Here is a 25270-nt window from a genome sequence, read left to right as displayed (position 1 = left end):
AGAAGTAATCAAAGTAGTTTGATTCCTAAGGAATGAAGAAAGTCTTGAAACACGAAATTTCAAGAAGGTAAGTGGGAGTAACAAACTTTCCAAGTCCGTATGCAGAGTACATACAAAAGATTGAGTACAAAATAGAAATGTTGATAAAATAGTCTGGAACTGACTCAATAAAGGACCACACACAAAAGGATAAATTGTCATTTTGGGCATCAAAGGTCTATAAGCATAGATTGATTAGATAATAGGATTAAGAATCCTTGGTACGTTAAAGATTCTTGCAGTCCAAACTCGAAAGGTCCATGACTCAGAAAAGTCTATGAGAACGTCGACCCAAAAACTCATGACAGAGAGTGTTGCAAGACTCGGAGTCTTGAAGACACCGATGACCAAGCACGCATGAGAGAGACATTTATGTACAAAACATACAGTCGGTCATGTAGGACATGATTAGCATTTCGACATCCAGAGCACTGATGCCAAATATCCAAATTCGGATTGAAGAATCTGAAACACTACTTAAGAGCATCCTAGAAGGTTGTAGGATGAAGTAGTACTAAAGTTGAACAAGTCATCGTAGCAAACTTCCAGACATGGAAGGAAAGTAGGCTGAGAGTGTTTCTAGTTGGGAACTGCTGTAAATTCACAAAAGAAATAAAGCCTTAATACTAGTAAAGATTGCTAGAAATTATCAAGGTTGAAGAGAGCGATCTTCAAATTAATTGATAATTAGCAAAGTTTAAACGGACTACATCCGTAGTCAATCTAAACTGTCACCTAAGACAAAGTATGAGACTCATACACAAGTCTAAGACATGAGGTATATTTTGAATAAACATTGACAAGTAAATTGAGTGGGTAAAAGGAGTTTTACGGAAGAGGTTCAAATTTACAAACTCTCGTTATCGGAAATAAATTAGTTATTTCATCGTCGTCTAAATTTAGTTTAGTATTTAAACGATAGTCCACGGATAACCAAACATTCCGAATAGGTTTGTCAGATACGTGATCTGGTGAATGAAACCCTATTAAGTGAACTTGGAATATTTATTATCATCTCCCTAGTCCAGGTCATCGCATGGACAACAACGACTAAGGAAGACTAGCACGTGAGGTAGATGAGATAACGCAGTTTCATGGGTTATAGGAATAGGAATATCGACTCGACTAAGTAGGTGTGTAATAGGGATTATACACTGGATAACCCTCAAATGAGAAGTACATCACTCGTGATGAACGTTAAACACTTCTCATTGACAAAATTGGAGAGATTCCTCAAAACATGAATGTTCCACTCATCTTATGTAAGGAATGTCCGATTTTGGTTCCGTTAATCGCCGAGCAGTAAAAGGAGGTTAAAAAGGCGGATACTGAGAACGACATGATAGACATGAAGTTGAGTGGGAGTACAAGAACAGATTGTGTCCTCCTAATTCTATTAGGAAAAGTATCTCAAGGCCGCTTGATGAGTAGCAACTGAAAATGCGTGTCCACGCTCGAACGGATTGAAAGTTAATTGTTTGTCTTTAACTGTTGTGCTCGGTATCAAGAAATTCTGAAAGATCTGATGTATCAGATGAGATACAAATTGACACAGGAATCGAGCATTGCACTTGTTCTAAGTACAAGTGAGAGTCTGAAGGAGATGTCCTTCGACCAAAGATGCAATGCAAGCAATTTGTCGAGTATGACAATTGATGAAGAATATCATCAAGTTCGGTTGATTTAGGGGTCGTAGTGTTTAGCTAGAAACCAACTATGATCGTTGAACTACGAAGTAATTTGCGGCTTAACTTCGACCGGATCCTAAAACGAGTTACACATAAGAATGGCTATTTAATCGGATGATATGACTAGTGGGAGTGAGATATATAATCATGGAAGATCCCCATAAATATGTCTCATAGGCCTAAAACAAGTTTAGGCAAAGATAGCACAAAAAGCCCAAAAGAGAGATTTTGGGCCTAGAGCCAAAAAGGGACTTTTTGGGCTCGGATTGGGCTGAAAATTGGAGGGTCGGTTCCCCTAATAGGGAAGGTTAGATCTGCCAATTTTGCCCTGGTCGGTGACGTCCCCTCGTCAAGGAATTGAGAAAATAGCAACTAGTTTCTATTTTCGACTATTTCCTTAATCTTATGCAAAAGGGTTTTTTAGGAAACTAAATTTGAGTAGGAATCTTATTAGGGTTCTATATAATGACCCTTAGGGAAGTAAATAAGGTGTGGAATTTCTCTAAGAGCTTTCATACTCTACATCATCAAGTAGAGAGGAGAAAGTGAGCTAATTCCCAAAAGCTATCAACTAGTCAAATTAAGAAGAAGTAGTTATTCTTATTATCAAACTACCTTTGGAGTTCTAGCTAGCTTACAAGGTGGGAGATTAAGTAGACCATTCGGTGTCCCAAGTAGAGGAGCGACAATTGGAGCTTTTGTTCTTCTCATAGTGATTGGAAAGGTTCGAGGAAAAAATAGCGACTAAGGTAATCTCTAAACTCTTAGTTGATTATTAGTTTATGCATGTGATCCTGGGATACTAATGTTAAACATGTGATTTCTGAGATTCCGCTAACGACATTAGTAGACACCACCAATTACCAACATAAATTACCTGAGGGAAACTCGCGTGTCAAGTATTCACTTAAAATTAATAGAGCTTTATATGGTTTAAAACAATCAGGACCAATGTGGTACAAATGGAATTCTTGTCCATCGATATTTATATACTGAAAATGTTTTGAAAAGATTTCACATTGACACTGCATACCCTCTTAGTACTCCAATGGTTGTCTGATATTTAGATACTGTAAAAGATCTGTATCGTCCTAAAAAAGATAATGAAGCTCTACTTGGTCCTGAAGTACCATATTTAAGTGAAATCAGTGCTTTATAATATTTGGCTCAATGTACTAGACCTGACATTTTTTTGCAGTAAATTTATTAGTCAGACTCAGTTCAGCACCAACAAAGCAACATTGAATGGGATTAAAGCATATTTTTTGATATCTTCGAAGAACTACTGATATGGGATTATTTTATTCGAAAAATTCATCCAATGGTTCACAAGTAACAGAATACACTGATGCTGGATATCTCTTTGACCCACATAAAGGTATTTCAGAAACTAGTTATGTCTTTTACCAGTAGAGGCACAACTTTCTCATGGAGATCAAGTAAACAAAGTATGCAAGCTACATACTCTAATCATTCAGAGATTATTTCTCTTCATGAAGCTACTAGAGAATGTATTTGGTTACGGTCTATTATTTGTCACATTAGAAAGTCATGTGATTTATCTTCAATCACGAAAACACCCACTATTATATGTGAAGATAATGCGGTTTGCATTGTTCAAATCAAGAAAGGGTACATCAAAGGTGATAGAACAAAACATATTTCTCCCAAATTATTTTTCTCGCACCATCTACAGAAGAATGGAGAAAATGATATTTAGAAGATACAATCATGTGAAAATTGTGCAGATTTATTTACAAAATCTCTCCTTACAACAATTTTCAGAAAATTGGTTTATAAGATCAGAATGCGAGATATAAATAATCAGAAGATATAGAGATCTTCATCAAGGGGGATAATATCGTAAAGTGAACTTTTACGTGTTGTACTCTTTTTGTCTCATTGAGTTTTTCTGACAATGTTTTAACGAGGCATCGAATGTTCCTACATAATTCTCCTTTCGTTATAATATGGACATCAATGGTCATCCAAGGGGGGAGGGGTGTTATGGATATATGGCGGCCCATATTAGTTTACTTTTTTTTTTTTAAAAGACCATATTAGTTTAGTTCAACAAAAAAAAAAGACCATATTAGTTTACTTAATAACTAAGGCAAAGAGTTACCATGAGGTGTATCCCATGCATAATAGCTGGTTGAGTCATGAGGTTTTTGAGCATGAGGTGCCTAGAGTTACCATGAGGTGTATCCCATGCATAATAGTTTACTTTTGCCAACGTGGTAACCATTTGTTTTGGCTATAAATACATCTTGGTTCCCTTTTTTTTTTTTTTTTTTTTTTGTTGAAAGTACATCTTGGTTCCTTAGTTGTTGTATAAGAATGAAAGTGAAGTGTATACGGAGATAAATAGAAAGAAGTTTTTACATCAAAGTCTTGTTACTTAATATCTCTCCAAGCTATATCATCATATGCAATAATAATAAATCCTACACCTTGATGGCTATTAATCAATGGTGAGTAGCATATATTTGTAAAAGATGGTAATTTATCTTTGATGTAATTTACAAAATTAAAAACCTAAGGTTTCACCACCGCCATAGCAGCTCTTTATCTCGCTCGAACGTTACCCTTTGTTCCTCTCTCTAGTTTTTGTTTCTCTCTGGTTCTTTGATCTTTTTAATCGATTTCATAACGTTTAAAAAGAACAAAAAATATTAGCTAAGACCTTTATTTATTTTAAATAAATATTTGAATACTATTCAAATTGGTGTTTGCGTTACTATTTTATATCCACAAGTTCGAATAGATAATACTATTAAAATATATATCAAAGTTGATGTATAATTTATGTAGTTTGAGTAAAAGGATATAATAGGAAGTTTACAAAAATCTACAATCCTATGCCTATTTGGACCAAACACCAAGTTAGGAATCGAATTTCTATTCCTGGTCAAACCAAACATCAAACTACCCTAATATGATTCCAATGAACCAGGAATCACATTCAATTCTCGCATGTCAAACGCGGCCTAAGGATCTTTTGTGATGGTAGTTATAAGACTCATCCAATTCGTCTATTTATTCATGACGTATCCATGTCATATTGAACATAATGATTTTTGGGGTCTATGTAAGCAAAAAAATGGTAAAAGTTAAAATCTTCTCGAGATTATATATCAAATCTATTTCCAAAATAACAACAAATTTTCCACTTTAACATCCTTGGTTCCTCGTATAAAATGAAATAAATTTGCTAAAAAAAAGCTTAGAGTTGTCATCAAAACTACTTTATTTTTATAAATAAGTTTTTATAATCATAACCATCATTATATATTAATTTTTTTTTTAAGATAGTGACATCAATATGTTTTAATTAAAGAAAAAGAAGAAAACATCTAAGTCCCACTAAACAATCATGGAACCATAACAAATGTTTTCTTTTAGTTCTTAAAGGATTGATAAGATCACTAAAGTCATATGAAATGACATAAATTGTTAAAAGAATTGATCCTCTTGATTTAGATCAAAATTCACAGTTATTGTTTGGTTGAAACTATATTTTTTTCTAATTTAATACATACTTATGTGGCTATAGCAGCCTACAAACCAACATGCCTAGGTGACACAATTTTTGACTATAATGAAAAAAGTAGACCTAAAAGCAAATGTGTTTAATTAAGTTATATATAAAAACAACTAATTGATTTTTTTTTTATAAACTAGAGAAAAAGATGAAAATGAAAAGATGGAAGTCAAAGATTAAACCTCTGTGAACCAACACCTCTGTTGTTTTTTTTTTCTTTTTTGGAAGTCGACTACGATCTACGTTAGTCGTTACATTTGACATTGATATATCAAAGATGTGATAAGCTTAATAACTGCCCATTCAAACTGAAACAAGACCGGACTTATAGCCCAACAAGACAATGGACTAAATCCCAACTACATTATTTATACCCTAATAATCCCAAATCAAATAACCAAAGATTTCCACCTTCTCTGGGATTCGAACATGAGACCTCCAGGACTTTCTGGAGTTTATGTTAACACCTTGGAACCACTTGGACTACCAACTGTTGACAACTAACATCTCTGTTGTATTCAGGAACTAAGTGAAATTAATTGTTTTTCATATCCATACACGTTTGACTTCTAAGACCCTGCTCTCTCGGATTGTCCTAGTCTGATTGCTCTCGGATGGGTTCCAGTCCGAGACCCTGCTTAGGCTCTCTGATTGAACAGTTTAAGACCTTTCTTAAGGTTCTCAGACTGGTTCAAGTCCGAATACACTCAAATCTTTCAGACTTGAGAGTATTGACCACTCGAAATCAATTTAATACAGATGATAAAAGCTTTTCAATGATTTAATCCCTTCAAAACCGTTTTAAACAGTAGAGTAAAAGATAAAATCACAAAAGAAAAAAAAAAAAATTAGGATTTTAGAAACGGTTTCTAATAAGAAATTGAGATTTTTGAGGCCTTTCCTTAGTCTCTTTCTTCAAAGAAAGGACTATAGATGATAGCTATAAAAAAAATCAGGAAATCTAGAAGTTTTGGTTAGGATTTTGAAGAAAAATCGAGATGGAAATGGAAGAAGAAGAAGAAGAGAAAAAAAAAATCAAGGAGTGCTTGGGGCGCCTACAGATAAAACATGTGAAAAGTTGGTAATAGAATGGCGGGCCTAGAGAAAAACTAGGGTGCCTATAAAGGTACACTACTCGGACTTTCACTTTTATTTTGAGTTAGTCTTTCACTTTGGCATTGACTTTAACTCCCATATGTAGTGTTAGTACAAATGCACAAGAGAGGAAAAACCAAGAAAAAAGATATGGTTTCGGAACTCAACCACTACGGCAAGATCTATATATGATCCATTAATGCAAGTTTTACGTTTTACAAGCTGTAATGATACAAAATTCCGGATTAGGTTAACAGATATAACCATAATGCAAGATCTACAGATTCAATATGATGATTTATAAGCCCCGTATTAAGGTATCCAAAATCGTAAATTTGTGAGGACCTGTACCTAAAATTATAACTCACAAGAAGCCTCATCGAGTCTATCGAGAAACCCTTTTGTTGCTGTCTCTTGGAAAACAGAGACATCCAAACATATCCCATTAGAAGATGCTGCTTCAAATCTAGTCCAGAGCTCCCTCTTCAATGTGTTCTCGCCCAGACACTTACCTGTACGAATCATACTTTCAGGCTCCTTCCATATAGGAGTACTTTCAACAAGTGTTGTGTTTGCACCAAGAAATTCTGACAAAAACAGAAAGGAAGAAGATGAGATCAAGTATGTTTTAGTTGAACTAATATAAGTAGGACAAAAGAAAAGGAAGATATCGAAATACCTTGATTCCAGTTTTTTGTTGCTGATTGAAGTTCCTTCTTTCTCATGTCGGTCGGAGATGTCGGGTTCTTAGTTAACACAGGCTCAGTATTGGATAAATCTTCCTCGATAGGAACGTTGATTGAGAACTTATCATTAGGTGGCTCCATCACAATACAAGATTTAGGAGGTGACATGAACAAATCCATCGATGTTTCTATTTGTTTTCTCCTATTTCCCATCTTTTCTATCTGCTTTATCCCAAAAAGCTCTGGGTACTTCAGAGCTAGACTTTCAGAAATAGAACTGCTTGAAGGTTCAGAAATCTCTGATGGACTAAAAGTTTGATTTCTAATAGGAAATGGGGTTGATTTACGGATGTTATTGAAGTCTTGGTGAGAGGGCTCTGAGATAGGTTCTAGCAAAACACAAGACTTCGGTGGTGACATTTTCAGACGAGGAGTCATAAGAAAGACTGAATGGTTTCCATTCGAAAACTTGGGTGGAGAAACAAATTCGCAAGATTTTACAGTACTTTCTATCTCCGTAACAGAATTCAATATTTTCTTTGGTGTTGGTTTTATATTTAAACCTTCCAGCAAATCATCGTTGGTATTGACTGAAATAGTCATTAATGATGGTACTCCTGAAGTAGTTTTACGAGGGTAATCAGTACGAGTTATTCTTTCAAAACCAGATTTGGACGGGTTTTGATGTTTGGAAGAAAAAGCTCTTGATTTCGGCAACGGTGTGAGCAAAAATAGTTGTCTTCCGTTCTCGGCATTACGATCAGTGCACCAAGACACAAGGGGAGAAGGAGAGACTAATGATTCAAAGTCAAGTTGTTCTGGACTATCAGAAACATGACTTACTTCTTTTTGTTGAGTAGGAGAAGTTTTGCTTGGTGGAGATTTTGCTAATTGATTTGGAAACTCTAGAGGTTGATTCTCAGTTTCTATAGGTGGACTAGCCATTACATTTTGAAATCTTGGAACCCATTCCTAACCCAGAAAAGAAACACCAACTCAGTCTGGGAGTAAAGTACAAAGAACTACTATGAAAAAGAACAACACCATCTCAGGCGAGTAGATTTACCTTTAAAGAGGAGTGCATATCAGATAAGACATTCGTAAAGTATTCAACTTCTTCCCTTTCTTTTCTGCTTTTAAGTTTCACCTTGAAGGCTTGCACAACCAGTTTGTCAATCTGCCAAGCAGACCAACTGTCAGATACTTAGGTTTATTCAGTTAAATACAAATTTAAAGAACGCAAAGTATCTAAAACAGCAAATCATAAGTCGGACTCAAAGCAAGAGTTCGATAGAAGTCACAATTAAGCGAACAAATAAGATGGAGGTAAAGAACTTTTTTTAAGCACAATCTACCCAAAATTACAATACTTTTCATTGGCATACTCGTTCCTCGTATGTTGATCAACGACCGTGACTAAAGTCATTACGACAGTATTACTCACTTTATTGAACTGCAACTAGGTCTAAATTGATATTATCAAAACGAAAGAAATAGAATGCAAAACAACAAGTGAGTAGCCCTACATATTGTTCAAGTGATGAACGACAAATTTTATCTTTTCGTACAAATCTATACCCGCACCACCTAAAGGGTGAAATCGACATTGAGATAACGTCAAAGAGTTTAAGATGGTAAGGAGTTGAACAACTATTGGAGTTCAATGTGTGTGAAAATTATAACAATTATCCCAAGAAAGTGGTTAAATTTGAAACTTAACCCCTAAATAAAGAAGAGAAAGACATCAGCTTTCTGACTGATTGAACTCTAAACTTTAAACAAGCAATGACTTCCTTTAACAAAACTGAGAAATCTCACGAAATCATGACAAAGAATTCACCATTACCAACAATAAGATATTGTTCAAGAAACAATCGAGTATCCAAATCCCAAAAGAAGGCATGATTAATAATACAACTTTCAAATAAAAATTCACCAAAATCTAGACGTTTAAATCTAGGGTTTGTTAAGTACAGATCAAGGATCAGCGAAATCTCAGGGTAAGAAATAAAGAAATTAAATCTAGGGTATGTAGCTTAGTATGGAATTCAGGAGTCCTCTGATTTCATTTATCTATTACCTGATGAATTAAATTTGAGAGATCCGAATGGGCAAGAAGAAGACGGTCAAGAACGCCCTCATCGTCATTAACTACTACTTCTTCTTTTTCTTCTGGCGTAAGTTTCTTCTTATTGATTACTGAATATGGTTTTGAAGATCGACTACCATTATTGGTGATTTCTCGTAATGGTTTTCTTGTTGATTTTACTCTGCTATTGTGAGTGTTCTTCGGCATACTTGATCTGGTTTATTAGGAACCTGAACTGGAGGAGGGAATTCGAAAGGGTTTGGAAAAGATTCAAGAATGGAAGACGATTGTGTGGAGAAATGGGGGAACTATAGAAATTGAAATGCAGTGGGTTGAATTATAGCCGTTGGAGAAACCCTAAGCTCTTCTTAGACAATTTGAACGCTTGATTCCGTTTTCCCTATGCACACACACTTCAAATGAGGGTGAACAATACCATCAACACATTTAAACAACAAAATTGGTCTTGGGGTCTCTGTAGAGAGATTAACCATGGTCAATTTCCATTGATTCAAGATACCTATAGGCGGCCTTCTCGGACTGACCAATCTGAGGCCCAAAGTGATGATACATAAATGGTTAACCGTTGATTGACGTTAAGAAGTCAAGAATAGACCGGAACCCAAAGGGCAACCTATCTCGAGGCAACAGAACTGCTAAGTCCGAAAAGATCCGTCACTTAAGTCTAGAACTGGGAGATCGCCCAAATCGTCTAAGGAGCTTCAACCCTGTTCCGCCTAAAACACAACCAGGTTTGTCCAGGGATTTGAAAAAGTATAAAGGGGTCCACTTAAGTAAGGTCGATGCCTTACACGCTACACATGGGAAGGTAGAAGCGCACCGCACGCTTAACGACTTAAATCCTGAATCTTCCTAAAGATCTCAGTCGACTACGATCCTAAATGTTTAACATACTTATGCTTCAAGAGTCTCAAAAGAAGAAACATCTTCTGCAATATCTATCAACTCGGCAAGTTATCTACGAAGTATCCTTCAACAGAGGAACTTCTATTATTCCAGATACGAAATAAACTCAAAAGGAAACCCTAAATCTCCTAACTAACGAAGAGCAGTCTTAATTCCGAACGGTGGATCAAAAATGCTTCATCTACATTGTCTATCACAGTTGGTCCTAAGCAGCCTATACAAAGGCATCACGTCACCTTCACCAAGGTAAGTTGATTATGTTCACAAGGATCACTCAATACACATCCTTTAACTGCAAAAGGCAATCTAACTGGTCTTGAGCGTCAGAGAGGTTTCCGAACTTTTTACAGATTTTCCTCCTAGGTTTCTAGTAGCAAGGAGCAGGAATTAGTGGTAGCAGTATCCATTCAGACGGAGCATCAATTAATTAGACGATCCAGCATCAAGGTCTTTATTTCCTGACTGATAACAGAGATTGATTTTTTATGACATCAACACAAAGTATGGCAACAAGAGGACTCTTTTACCAAACCCTTCAAGCTAGGTCTTGCACCCTTGCATCTAATCCTTCAAGCTAGGTCTTGGACCCTTGCATCGAACCCTTCGCTGTAAAAAAGAAGAAGAAACAAAACAAAAGCAGTAAATCTAGGTCGCAAATCCATAAGTAAGCTCGAATCTTCTAGTTCCAAAGCCCCTGGTTTTTCTCATGAGATCTTTGAAGATAGAGAACGAAGAAACACGAAGAAGACTCGAGGGGGTGCGCTCCGTGGCCCCAAAAGCAATTTTGGACTTGTAGGAGGGTTGTTTAAAGGCGGAGGCCCCAAGAGCAATTTTGGTGTGCATCTACATGAAATCTAATCGGATTAGTTTGAATTTGATTTTGTAAGACTCGTAAATGATACTCCCTCCGTCTCATAATCATAGTCCACCATCGAAACTCACCCGATTTATTTTCGTTTTGTGTGTACCCATATTGTCCTTATTAAATATAAATGCTAGCATTTATTGTTAATTCAATCCAGTGAATTTTATTGGAGAGAAGTAGGACATGCATTATCTTTCTTAATAAATGCACTTCATATTGATAGAATTAAAGAGGAACATATTTGTCAAAATATTGAATATTATAGGCTATGTATTGCACGGTAGTTTCATTTTTGGACAACCCAAAAAGGAATAATCGACTATTATTTTGAGACGGAGGGAGTATGAAAAACGATCTTTACATGATGCAGAAAATTGGAAGAAAAAATTTCGATCAATGTAACCAAAATAAATTTCGATCGCTATGAGAGTCTAAAGTTTAACACTTAAGAAAATAGTCCAAACAGCAAATTTCCCTTAAATCATACGAAGACATTTTTTTTAAATGTCCCGAATCCCATTACCATATAATTTGTCCTCATATTAAAAGACCCGTAAAAAGTTTAAAGGGCTAAAATGGAGGTTGGTCATTACTCATCTAGAGAGCTGGTTGGGTCCATTATGGAATTAGCCCATCTTCTATTCTTGATTCTTATACCTCCCTCCATCACCCATCTGAACCTGGACGCCAAACAATGTCAAGGGAAGAAAAATTAAGCTTCACTGAAATCAAATTACCTTATCAAAAACCTATCAATGGCAATCTTTTCCCTTCCATCATCACTTCAAACCCATCTCCCATATTTGATCTCTCTCTATTCATAAACACCATAAAACAGGAAAAAACATGGCTAGAATCCCTTCTTCACTCAACTGGAGCTGTTCTATTGAGAGGGTTTCCTGTAAATACTGCTTCAGATTTCAATGAAGTTGTTGAAGCTTTTGGTTATGAAGAGTTTCCTTATGTTGGTGGAGCTGCTCCTAGGACTAATATTGTGGGGAGGGTTTTCACTGCTAATGAATCTCCACCTGATCAGAAAATCCCTTTTCACCATGAGATGGCTCAGGTAAAATTCTTATCTGGTTTTTAGTACACATGGGTTCTGTTTGATTTTGTGAAATTCAGACTGATTACTTGATATTAGTCGTAGAAAGTAATTAATTTTAGTTATAGAGCTCAATGAGAATCTAATAAGAATGAAAACTTGTTTATTCATGGGTTAAGTGTTTCAAAGATTTTACTTTAGTTAGATTTAGTTTTTCATGATTGAAGAATTAGAATTGCTACTTAATTGAAGTGTAATAGCACAAGTTAGAGTGTGATCTTTTCACTTGAAGATGCCATAGATGCATTACTCATTTGTAAGTTAAAATTCCAAGTATGTAATATCATGATCCACTCATAGAGTGAGAAACCATTTATTGAGTTTATGATTTTTTATGAGTTTAGGGAAGTTTGAATTCGGTCTGTGACCTGTCTATTACTTACTTCGTGAAATACAATTTGGGTTTCGGTAATTCACTTAACAAGTTTTAACAGGTTCCAGAGTTCCCAGCGAAATTGTTTTTCTTCTGTGAGGAAGAGCCAGGAAGTGGAGGAGAGACTCCTATAGTTCTTAGCCATGTCATCTATGAAAAGATGAAAGAGAGATTTCCAGAGTTTGTTGAGAAGCTAGAGCAGCATGGTTTGATTTATACGAGGATATTAGGGGCTGGAGATGACCCGTCATCTCCTATTGGCCGGGGATGGCAGTCGACATTCTTAACTAAAGATAAAAGCACAGCTGAAGAAAGGTTTTGTATCTCATTTTTTGAGTTTGATATTACATATTCTTAACGTGTCTGCCATCTTTTATAGTTTTTTTATTTATAGTTTTATTGTGAATTGGTCGTTTTGAATTTACAATCTTTAGGTCAAGAGCAATGTAGTTCTTTAAGTTGGGAAGGATTCCATTATCAAGCTCTTCACAACTTTATAGTATGGTGCTGGAGTAACTTGGATAGTGCTCGCGGAAGACTCAGCTAGGCTCAGGCTCATGCTTGTGCCCGATTCCAGCCAAGCCACGAGCCCACGACCTAGTCTCAAATTTCCTTTCTCACAAAAGGCTTATCTGGCCTTAGACTTAAGCTCAATCCCAACTGATCCAGCACCTAGTCACGAACCTAACTACTTAGTTCCTCAGTTTGTGTGTTAGGAAAATGGCTTTCAGAGTCATATCTTATAGTCCCACATGATAAAGAAGTTTAACTCTTATGATGTGACGCCGGTGAGAACTCCCTATGATCCTAGCATACATCTTAAGAAGAATAAAAATGTTAGTATTTCACGAACGATTGTGCTAAGTCATAGGAAGTGTGATATTTTTAATGAACTACACTCGACCTGATATAGCATATGCAGTTAGCAGACTCAGACGTTATACTTATAACCCTAGTAAGGAACACTGGAATGCACTTCAGCAATTTGCTCAAGTATCTTAGAGGTACTATTTATTTGAGTTCGCATTGTGGTAAATTTGCTCTATGTTAGAAGGATACCGTGATGCCAATTGGGTTTCTGATAACGATGAAGTTAGCTCTACAAGTGGTTATGTTTTTATTCTCGGTGGAGGAGTCGTGTTTTGGAAGTCTTCAAACAGACTTGCATAACACGCTTCAACATGGAATCTGAATACATTGCTCTTGAGTTGGCAAGGCAAGAGGTTGAGTGGATGATGAGTCTTTTCCCAGACGTACCTCAGTGGGGGCAGGGAAGTGACACAAATTTCCCTTCATCGTGATTTATAGGCGGCTATTATGATAGAAAGAACAATGTGCACAATGGAAAGAGGTGACCCATTCATATGAGACATCGTGCGGTGAAACACATATTGAAGAATGGTTTGACAGCCTTAGAATATGTGGGATCTGAAGGGCTTATCCAAGAAATTAATTTTGGAAACGTCGAGGGGGATGGGGCTAAAACCCAATTGTTGAGGTAATATTGTGGATATCTTTTCGTTGTAAGACAAAGCCATATGAGCCCTCGGGATGGCCACCGCTCAATCTCCATGGTGTGCGGTGGTGCAATACACGAGGTTGAGCTTTTGCTCTGTATGAGTTCATAGCTCTATGAGGTGGTCCTATCGAGACGAACTTGATGGACTCAGCATCTAATAATGAGAGGTTGAGCATACGGGCTCCTAATGAATCCCTAGCCCACTATGGTGGTCTTAGTGAGACGGGCATGATGGATTCGATGACCTTTATTATGGTTGAACCTGTAAGGCTCGTAATGATTTCAAGACCCATGTGGGGGTCGGTCTATAGTGAGAGATGCCCGAGAAATTCACCTACGTGTGTGAGAAGGTGCAGGCCGCTTGTTATAGAAGACGTGGGTTTTCTTTTTAGAGCACTAATGGCATGTAAGTCACTGTTGTATCAAGCAATTTGCTAAACCAACGGGTATGGGATATGTTGTTGGAGCCCAGCTTGAAATAATCAAGTTCAAGAGCAATTCACTTGATATGTTTTGTTTAGTTTCCTCACTTGACTACGTGGACATTCAAATTGAAAGATATGGACACTCTACCCACTTTTGCTTAGGGTTCTTTGTTAGCCATCTGCGGGAGATTGTTAAGGAAATGGCTTTAAAAGCCAAATCTTATATTTCCGCATTGGTAAAGCATCAAAAGGAGGGAGACTTAATAATTACTTGGCTTCCGATATATTGTAAAGTCCCTTGCAGAGTAAGTGGAGTGTGTCCAACACAGACACGTGCATGTGCCCAACCCAGGCTTGGGCCATGGGAATTTAAAATAAAATAGAACTCCTTTTACTACCAGGTTTATTTTATTTTGCTGTGTTTATCCGCTAAAATCACCGCCCCACTTCTCCTTTCCTAGTGGTTAACAATTCCGGGTCTGTAAATACGAACTATTAATAGAGAGACATTGTCACAATATGAAACCCTACTCCTGAGCATTACGTTTTTCTTTCGAACTCCATTTCTGTGTTAAATCTTTGGAGAGTGACCGAAAAATCAATTTGCACCCCGGTTGAGCTGAAATCGCTTTCAAATCAGTGGTTCTCACCATGACACAGCTTTCTCTTTACTCCATTGATCTATTGTTATTCCCAACAATGTGTTACTGTATGATGCTTATTCCTGTCATTGACTTTCTTGCTGGATTCTGTACAGAGCTGCTCGATTGGGAATGAAGTTGGAATGGACGGAGGATGGAGTGAAAACAATCATGGGTCCAATTCCCGCTATTAAATATGACAAGACGAGGGGACGAGAGATCTGGTTTAATAGCATGGTAGCTGCTTATACAGGGTGGAAGGATGCTCGAAATGATCCAGTGAAAGCAGTCACATTTGGCGATGGTACACCATTACCAGCCGATGTCATCTACGAGTGCTTGAAAGTATTGGAAGAGGAATGTGTTGCCATTCCTTGGGAGAAAGGAGATGTGCTACTTATTGATAACTGGGCCGTTCTACATTCTCGAAGACCATTCAACCCCCCTCGCCGTATATTGGCTTCCCTGTGCAAGTAATATAAGGTACATTCTCTCTCTTCTTCTGTCTCCTTCCTTACGAGTATTATAACAGGAGTCAAAGTGGTCTAGTCAGAAGATGGGTGGCTAAGCTTCGTCGAGAGGGAAACGGCCCAGATCACTAGGTAACACCCCTAATGATCTCTCAGTGACAGGACGTAGAGAGGCAGAGACATGCAAGATTTATATATACGTTCACCTGCCATATTGCAAAATTGTATAATTTGTATTCACTCAATAAAGGAGTTAACTCCATAGTCAACTTTCATACGATAAAAGAATGACAATACATTATTCCAGTGTTCTTTTATAATCGGAAATCTGTAAGTGGAGTCATTATATAGTATATGATGCTGAGGTAATCGTCTTTTCATTATCGCCTCATTCTTTTTATCTTTCTGTTATTATTTTTTCGTGATGTTAGTCTCTTTGTTCTTTTTAAGTTATCACTTTCTAGGTCTTTAAAATATTGCTGTATTTGTGTCTCTTTTACTCCGGGATCGATCATCTTGAAGCAATTTACATACTAATTATTCTACGATGTAGGTGACATAAATCATCTTTAACTATCTTTTCTACGATGTAGCGTGTCAATTTGAAATTGTCTCCTTACAAACTGGTTTCAATAGTTCTTAAAATTGAAAAACTTCCTCGCTTTTGCATTTCTTGTGGTCTAACGGGACATACTATAAAGTTCTGTCCTACTATGCTTGCTTTTGGGGACTTGCTTAAACACCAATTAACCCCGGATCAGATCAAATTAGTCCATAAAGAGATGACCCCGAAATATGATGAGCATTTTAAAGTCCCATTCACTAGAAATGCCCACAAGGAACTGGGATCTTATGGAATGGATAGACCTTTTGCTAACCATGGTTTGCCTACAAACGATAATTTAGAAGAGGAGGTTGAAAATATTCCTCTAAATAACTCTGTCAATTCTAACTTTGGAGATCTGTTAACTAATTTATGCCAGGCGAAAAAAAGCAAAATTCAAACTTCGGCGGGAGTAACTTCAAAGAATCAAATGGGCTGGATAAGTCAACAAGATGAACTTCCTCGAAAAGAACCTAATTCATCGCACTCAATTGGAGAGCAATCTACTGTCCCGGAATTATCTAGCGAAACTCGTTCAAAGAAACATTACAAGCGGACAGCCAGGCTTATGTCTACGGATCAAACTACTGAAGGGGTACCGACAACCCAAATGTCGGAGTCATCATGAGTATCTTTGCGTGGAATTGTCGGGGTTTAGGGAACACCCCGACAAAAGAAACTCTTAACCAGTTCCTAGGAGGGATTAAACCATCGTTGGTTTTTCTCTCTGAAACTCGTTTATCTACTTATGTATCTTTATCTTGTTTCAATAAAAATAATCTTAGTACTTTTCATTATGTTCCTATAGGTCGAAGTGGAGGTTTAATTCTTCATTGGTTACCTTCTATCGATGTGACTATCCACTCTTCATCCCAGAACCTTATTCATATTACGGTGGTCTCTCCCTTGTGGGGAGAACCATGGGACATTTTTTGTATTTATGGGCCTCCTAGGGTCCAAGACAGACTTCCGTTCTGGACCGACTTATTGACCACTTTGCAGGGAATCACAAACCCATACTGCTGTATAGGGGACTTAAATGCCATCTCATCACCTTCAGACAAATGGGGTGGGAGCACTAATATTCCTTTCATGTCTAATTTTCAGAACTTCATACATGAAGCAAATTTGCTGGATTTGGGATTTAATGGGTCGGGATACACATGGACAAATAATAAAGCAATTCACCACCTTACAAAGGAAAGATTGGACAGGGTTCTCTGTGACCCAACTTGGCTACTAAAGTTTCCTGAGGCAGGCGTCTTTCACCTGCCACGCTATAACAGTGATCATGCACCAATATTGTTAAAATTACAAGTGGAGGGTCAAGTATTAAAAACCGTAACTAAATTTGAAGTACACTGGACTCACCATGAAGATTATCAGTCAAAGTTTCAACAAAATTGGGAACAGTCAGTTGGTAATTTTACAGAAAAGTTAAGTCAAGTTCGAGATTCTACAAAACAGTGGAGTAAAAAAGCCTTTGGAATGATAAAAAACAGACTGGCGAGTTTACGGAAAAGATTATCCGAATTCCAAGTTATGTCACCAAATGAGGAAGTTTTACAAATAGAAAGCAAAATTCAGGAGGAAATCCTATCCTTAGAAAATATACAGTGTACCAAGGCAGAGCAGTGGGCTAAATCAAAATGGGTTAAAAATGGGGATAGAAATACTAAAGCATTTCATGTGGCTATGTCGATGAGAAGACAAAAAAACAAAATCCATCAACTGACTCTAAGCAATGGTCAAACATCCAGAAATATTGAAGAGATATCAGAGGAATTGATCCAGTATTTTCAGAATTTATTTCGATGTGAAACGATTTAATCACCTCCAACCGAAATTTTAAATGCATTTAGAGTTTTCTCAGCCGAACAAATGAGCTACGCCTCAAGAGTTCCAACATCAGAGGAAATAAAGGCTGTCGTAATGGAGATGGGGTCAACTAAAAGCCCTAGTCCAGATGGACTTCCTTGTTTCTTTTTCCAAAACAACTGGGACGTAATAGGGAGTGAGCTTATCAATTATATTCAGGCAGCATTTGTTTCAGGTTTAATTGACCCATCTCTTAATTTTACGACCATCGCCTTAATTCCAAAGAAGAGAAACCCGAGTATGGCTTCGGAATTCAGACCTATTTCTCTTTGCAATTCGGTGTATAAATTCATCACGAAATTAATAGCAAATAGGATCCGACCATTTTTGGAGGATAGCATCATGTGGACTCAGAATGCATTTGTCCCAAACAGACAAATCATGGAATATAGTGATAACTCAGGAACTTCTGCATTCTATGAAAAAATCGAAAGCTAGAAAAGGTATTTTTTCACTCAAAATGGACATGGCAAAAGCCTATGACCGTGTTGAGTGGAATTTTCTAGAGATAGTCCTTAAGGCCTCGGGTTTTAGTGACCCAATACTTAGACTCATTATGTCCTATATCACTACGGCCAGATTTAATGTTCAAGTCAATGGCAAATTGATAGGAGATTTTACGGCCTCTAGAGGCCTTCGACAAGGATGCCCCTTGTCACCTTACCTGTTTATACTAACCTCGCAGTCCTTCTCTCTCTTGATTTCTCATTATGAACATCAGGGAAAATATACAGGATACAAGATTAATCAGGCGAGTCCCAGCATCTCACACTTACTTTTCGCTGACGACCTGAATTTGTTTGGGAAAGCAACAATACAAAACTTAAAGACAATAGTATAAATGATGGACCATTATGCTAGCTTCTCCGGACAGCAGGTAAACTTCTCCAAATCTTCTTTAATCTTTAGCAAAGGGGTTCCGACCAATGTAAAATCAGACTTCATTAAAGTGCTTAAAGCGCCGCTTATGACTGACCAGGCGAAATACTTAGGTTCCCTTATCCTCAAACCCGGAAACAGAATTCAAAGTCACACATGGTTAGTGGATAAATTCAAAAATACTCTTGCTGGGTGGAAAAATAAATTCATAACCCAATCAGGGAAACAGTCCTCATTAAGTCTGTTTTAGGGTCTTTCTGCACATACCCATGTAGCTACCAAAAGTTACCTACGAATGTGATAACCCAACTAGAAAGAATAGAGAAAAATTTTTGGTGGGATCATACTTCGGCTGATAAGAAAATGCACTTTCTGAAATGGGAGCTTATTACGAGTCCTAAACACAAAGGGGGATTAGGTATTAGGTCGATCCAGGAGGTAAACCAATCTCTCATAGCTAAAATGACCTGGAGATTCATCACCCAACCCCAAGCAATTTGGGTGAAACTCCTTAAATCCAAATACATTAAACAAGAGGATTACTGGTCAACAGACACAAAACAATCATCTTCCACTTTCTGGCAGGCTATGAATAAAACTGAACAGACCATTCGACAAAATGTTTTGTGGATTATTGGTGATGGTACTTCGATCAAAATCAGATCGGATCCCTGGATACCAACATTACCTAACCATATCCCTAACATGATTGATAATCTACCTTCAAATGTATTTTGGGTATCAGATCTGATATTGCAGGATACAAACAGCTGGAATATAAATCATATTTCAACATACTTTGATGCTACAACCACACAGGCTATTGTAAGTATTCAACTCCCACAGACTTATCAAAGAGATAGAATGATTTGGAAACAAACACCAACAGGAAAATTCACAACCAAGTCTTATTATGAGGAAATTAAAATTAACCCAGAACTCCCAGAAGCCATTCAAAATTTTCCATGGAAAAAGTTTTGGAAACAAAGAAAGATGATACCTCGGATTCAAACCTTTATTTAGAAGATCATTCATGATGGATTACCAACACTCAACAATATTGGAAAAAGAGTTATGAATATACCTCAAAATTGTCTACTGTGTGAAGAAGGAGAAATCGAAACAATTCATCATTTGTTTTCAGATTGCCCAAAATTTCAAGAGTTAGTGAGATTATCTGGAATAATAGAGGTAGCAGAGATTAAAATGGATCCTAAAATATACCTTAAGAAGATCTTATTGGATGAAACAAACAACAACAAAGTCTGGTTTGAGCTTACTCACCTGATGTGGGAATGGTGGAAAGAAAGAAATGAAAAATACTTTCGCAACAATAACCCGGATCTCAATCGATGCTGGTGGCGTATGAAGCAAACCATGAGGTATCTCCCAAATTTTAATGAACTCCAACCTTCTAACAATTTCATGCAGGTACAACAATGGTGTCCTCCTTCAACAGGAGAGATAAAGATAAATTTCGACGACTCGTTTAAACCAGAGGAAGCATCATGCGGTGCCATTGCAAGAGACTCTAATGGAGTCATTTTAGGAACAAAATCGAGAAGAATACAGCCGATTTCTGCCCTAAACAGCGAGATTAACTACGATCGTCGAATTACGAAGTAATTCGCGGCTAACTTCGATCGGATCCTACAACGGGTTACACATAAGAGTGACAAATTAATCTAGGATATGACTAGTGGGAGTGAGTTATAATCATGGGAGTGTCCCATAAACATATCTCATAGGCCTAAAAAGGAATTAGGCAAAGATAGTACAAAAAGGCCAAAAACAGGGTTTTTGGGCCTAGACCGGTTCGGGTACTTCTAGGACTCGGATTGGGCTGAATTTTGGAGGGTTAGTTTCTGATATAATAAACATTATATCTGACAATTTTCGTGGTGTTTGCACACCTCCTCCTTAGGGAATTGAGAAAATACCAATAGTTGCTATTTTCGACTATTTCCCTAAATCTTATTCTAAAGGGTGTTTTAGGAAACCTAAAAGGAGGTGGATTCTTATTAGGGTTCTATATAAACACTCTTAGGGCAGAGAATAAGGTGTGGAATTTCTCTCTAAGCTTTCTTACTCTACCACATCAAGTAGAGAGGAGAAAGTGAGCTAATTCCCATTAACTATCAATCTAGTCAAAGAAGAAGGTGTTCTTCTTTTCCAACCACCATTGGTGTGCTAGCTATACAACAAGGTGGGAGATCAAATTGATTGCTCGTGTCCCAAGTAGAGGAGCTACACTTGAAGCTCTTGGTCTTCTTCAATCAATTCAACTAGTTCGAGGGAAAAGCGATTAAGGTAATCTACTATCTCCATTAGATTAATTACTAGTTTTGCATGTGATCCTGGGAATACTAGTGTAGACATTAGATGTCATATTTCCGCTATAAACACTAGTAGAAGGGTGTAAATCCCTACAGTGGCGTCAGAGCCTCTTGCCATTAACTAATTTTTGCTAAGAATCGAACTAATTAATATGCTTAATAGTTTGAAAATTGAGTTTATAAAAGTATTTTAAAAGATGTTTTTAAAAGTATTTTAAACTCATAATTTGATGGGATTCAATAAATTTTCAAATTGAGAATCAAATTGATGATTAAAAGTGTTTTAAAAGACTCAATTTCATTGAATTTCAAACTAATCCATGCTTGATTATGTTGATAGTTATATTTAAAAAGGTTTTAAACATAAAATTTGATTAATTATGAATTGGATTCAAAGATTTTTCAAAATTGATTTCAAAATTGTTCTTTGAAAAATTTCAAAAACCCAGATTTTGATCCAAAATTGGTTTGATTAAGAGTTGTTTTTAAGTTTTGGAAACTTTTGAAAAACAAAATTTTGGAATTTTAGAATTTTAGAAGTGTTCTAAAAAGAGTAGTTTTGACTTTAGGAAGCTCTCAAAACAAATTTGGAAAAATTTAAAAGTTTATAAAAGGAATTTCAAAAATTTAAGAAAAGTTTTAAAATTGGAAAATAGCAACTTAGAGTTGCATAAGAAAAAAAAAATTTCTTTTTGGAAACTAGGGTTTTGAAAAACCCTAGTGTCCGGCCAGGAAGCCTCCTGGCCGGACCAGAAGCTCCTGGATGCGTCCTCTGGACGCGTCTTTGAGACGCGTCCAGAGCAGCTACTAAGGACGCGTCTTGAAGACGCGTCCAGAGCACTCGACCAGACACGTCTTGGAGACGCGTCTGAGAGGTTCTGGGTGTCTCGGACTAGTCCGAGACACCTAGTGCTGGTCCGGTCCAGTACCAGACACGTCTAGGACGCGTCTGGTACATGGACTAGCGTCCTGGCTCCGGCCAGGACGAGACCAGGCCTTGATAGGCCTCGGCCAGGACATGCCGGCCCTATGGGCCGTGCTATGTCCGGACCTTGTCCGAGCCCTTTTTGGGCTTGGGCCGGGACTTGTCTAGGACTTGTCCCGGGCTTTTTCGAGGCTTTTCGGACCACGAAAAGGGACCATCATTCGAGTGGGAGTTTTTGCCAAAATTTTTTCCGATTCCAACCAAATAATTCCAAAATCAATCCGGGCCATCCAATAGCCCAAAACGGATTTCTCTTTAAATTGATTTATGAAATCATTAAGAATCGAACCAATATTTTTTCCGAAATTGACCCGGGCTTTCTCGAGCCCAAAACGGAGTTTTTCTTAAAGATGATTTTAGAAATCATAAAAGATAAAACCGGAAAGCACCACTAGTAGAATTCTTCGAATTTAGACTTAAGGTCCGTAATGTGACATGTGATGTCAACAAAAGTATCTCCCAAGATAATCATGCATATATAATTCTTAGCCTTGATATATTATATGATTGCATGTGATGTGAATGCGGGAAACTAGTATGGCCATAGATTTATTTCTTTATTCTTGTTTTAAGCACGGATGGGTGCATGCTTTGTAATTAATTTTAATTTCAAGTTTATACGATCTGCGAATCGTTAGAGTCTTGTAATTAGAGTTTAGGGTCTATGAGTCCATTGAAGAAACTCGAGGATGAAATCCAAAGGCGAGTGGGAGAAATCAATGGAGGTTCAAAGATGGCGATCTAAGACGAACCAAAAGGCGAAACAAGAAGAAAACCAAGGGTGATTAGATCTTCTAGGTTAGGGGCCATACTAGGATCCATGTCTGCTTGATTTACTTTCTCGCGCGCATTTACTTACTTATTTACGCTTTATGTCGTGGATGTTAGTTAGGCTAAATAGTTCACTATAACAAACGCCAGACTAGCGTATAAGTCCCCAAAAGTAATCTTGAGTAATCGCCTATCCAGATTAAGACACTCGTTGCGCCCTTGTTCGAGGAAGGTGGGTCGGCCTTCGCAGAGTACCTCCTCTACCTTGGGACAATGCGGGTAGGTCTATAGAAGAGGCCTACACGTCTAAATGGTTCTACTCAACGAGATCAGCAAGAGAGTCTTGGATACTCGAGGCAAAAGGATAGATTAGTCATTCATTAATGAAATCTATTAACCAAGAGTCATAAGGTATGATCAGTGAAGGAATTCACTCACCCGGAACGACGGAGTCAAAGGGTAGGGCCTTCGTCCGCTTTACTTCGAAGAACTGGGGTCTTGGAATCACTTATTCAATCGGGGACGATTTTTATTGAATAATGTGGGAAAACTAATGTTTTTCAAAAACGATAATGAGTTTTAAAACTTTGCCATTTCTTTATGTAGTTTTAAGATGACACAAACGATTTCAACATTGAATCACACCTAAGGGAGGTGCTGATCCACTTCCTAGAATGGAAGAATGAATCCGAGAATAATTCTCAGATTCAAAAGGAAGGTCACTAGAATACCCAATCCCAATGTTGACTCATACAAGAGAAGGTCAAAAGCCATTTGCAAGCAATCGTATAACATTCTCTTTGGAAGAATAATGAATGCTAGCATAACCATTAAGACAAACTGAGGAAGAATTTCCCACATAACTCATAAATGGAGAGGTACGAGACCTCCAAGGCAATCTGAAAGTCATCCTAACGGAAGACAACAGAATACATCTATCACTCAATTCAATATTGATTGAACAAAGATAGATAAGACCTTAGATGAGTCACTCAGGTTGTTACAAACAAACTGAGCAGAACATACGGGAATATCCAGTCTAAGAAAGGTTCTTGAGATTTGGTACAAAGAATCTAAGAAATAGATTCAAAAGGGCAAGAGGATCAGTCAAGTGAGACAAACATTTGATCAAAGAAAAGCAGCTACCGAGTACATGATCAAGAGTATTTCTCATTACTGTGAATGTTTCTGAACAATGGCTAGACCATTTAAAAGGAAACTACCTTTAGCACCTGGAGGACAAAAGGAATGGAATTATGAATTCCGATTCCGTATCCTTGTTAACAAAGTTAAAAACAAGTATCGTAAAATTCCTTCATCAGGTATTTAAGACCAGATGAGCGGCTCAGTGGGAGCTCAAGGAAATCACATACTTGACTAAAAGAAGTAAAGATCCAAGAGGGAGCAGAAGCAGTAATGCTAGGGATGCTGAAAGGGATCGAAGTCTTCTTTTAGACACTGATCTAGCTTAGAACTTAATAGTGATTATTTTGTTCTTCTAGAAACGTCTGATGTTTTAAACCAGTGATAAAATTAACTGAAGGTTAACATTGATAATGGCTAAAATCAAGAGATTCAAACTCATTAAACTTCAGCATTGTCAATTGGGTCTTAAAGACTAATTGACAAAGTCACCCTTTTCAAAAGGCATAAAGACTAGTAATCTATTAGGACTCATACGGTGTTATGCAGACCTATAAGTTTACTTGCAGAAGCTAACGAGAGAAACTTCAAATACGTACTCTGACAACTTCATGAAGTATGGAAACGTACAAATCATAAAGTATAAGTCAGAATGTTTGAAAGGTTCAAACAAAGTACAAACCGAAGTAAAGAATCACTTTGACAAGATAGTGAAAACTTGAGTCAAACACTTGATAACCATCAAAGGAGTTGAGAAACAGTTTCCCAACTCTGCTCCATGGAACACATCCGACGGATGGTGGATTCAGTGGGAGCAATCGAACATTGCTATGCATAATTCGATCAAAGATGGGTTTAAGCCAGTCTTCCGAATATTTTGGGACATATTCTATAAACGATTGTTTTCACACTTACCAAAATTCCGTCTAAAGCTAAATTTGTAAAAGCATTACAAAACTAGCTAATATCTGACGCAATTTCTTTTTTAAAAAAAGAAATTTGGGCTTCTTCCATAACCAATCAAGAGAACAAAGTGTTTGTTGCTCATGATAGTATTCTTCTAATAATTAGCACACCTAGTAGTCTGGGAGAAAACACTAATTATTACAAGAATAAGTGGGAGAAAAGTACAAGTCGATTTAATTCGATCATGAGAAAAATCATGGAGGGTCATGAAGAACAATCATGAAACTTGTACAAGTCGATTA

The 25270-nt window shown here is 37.2% G+C and overlaps 2 protein-coding genes across 2 annotated transcripts; one reads left to right on the top strand and one right to left on the bottom strand.

Moving 5' to 3' along the window:
• Positions 1–6517: 6517 nt before the first annotated feature.
• On the bottom strand, positions 6518–9561 carry LOC147543838 (uncharacterized). The gene is made up of 4 exons (XM_086638021.1): positions 9133–9561; positions 8119–8229; positions 7046–8024; positions 6518–6953 (listed from the first exon to the last, which is right to left on the bottom strand). The coding sequence occupies exons 1-4, from the start codon at positions 9346–9348 to the stop codon at positions 6724–6726; spliced, it is 1536 nt and encodes a 511-aa protein (XP_086494147.1). The 5' UTR covers positions 9349–9561; the 3' UTR covers positions 6518–6723.
• Positions 9562–11490: 1929 nt separating this feature from the next.
• Positions 11491–15849, top strand: LOC147543837 (clavaminate synthase-like protein At3g21360). Its single transcript, XM_086635075.1, has 4 exons — positions 11491–11518; positions 11564–11999; positions 12473–12726; positions 15113–15849. The coding sequence occupies exons 2-4, from the start codon at positions 11628–11630 to the stop codon at positions 15471–15473; spliced, it is 987 nt and encodes a 328-aa protein (XP_086491201.1). The 5' UTR covers positions 11491–11518; positions 11564–11627; the 3' UTR covers positions 15474–15849.
• The last annotated feature ends 9421 nt before the right edge of the window (positions 15850–25270 follow it).

Source organism: Eschscholzia californica, unplaced genomic scaffold (assembly GCF_041429995.1).
Source record: "Eschscholzia californica isolate CP2 unplaced genomic scaffold, dmEscCali1.0.p SCAF_4, whole genome shotgun sequence".
NCBI lineage: Eukaryota > Viridiplantae > Streptophyta > Magnoliopsida > Ranunculales > Papaveraceae > Eschscholzia > Eschscholzia californica.
Note: the sequence above shows the minus strand (reverse complement) of the source record. Positions and strands in the feature narration are given on the sequence as shown.

Bases quoted from the DNA above. Each gene is read 5' to 3' on its own strand.
- LOC147543837 (XM_086635075.1), top strand. From the start codon at position 11,628: ATGTCAAGGGAAGAAAAATTAAGCTTCACTGAAATCAAATTACCTTAT. The intron at 12,000-12,472 runs GTAAAATTCTTA...AAGTTTTAACAG, and splicing joins TTCACCATGAGATGGCTCAG to GTTCCAGAGTTCCCAGCGAA. The intron at 12,727-15,112 runs GTTTTGTATCTC...GATTCTGTACAG, and splicing joins AAAAGCACAGCTGAAGAAAG to AGCTGCTCGATTGGGAATGA.
- LOC147543838 (XM_086638021.1), bottom strand. From the start codon at position 9,348: ATGCCGAAGAACACTCACAATAGCAGAGTAAAATCAACAAGAAAACCA. The intron at 8,230-9,132 runs GTAATAGATAAA...TCTGCTTGGCAG, and splicing joins TCTCAAATTTAATTCATCAG to ATTGACAAACTGGTTGTGCA. The intron at 6,954-7,045 runs GTATTTCGATAT...TGTTTTTGTCAG, and splicing joins AACAAAAAACTGGAATCAAG to AATTTCTTGGTGCAAACACA.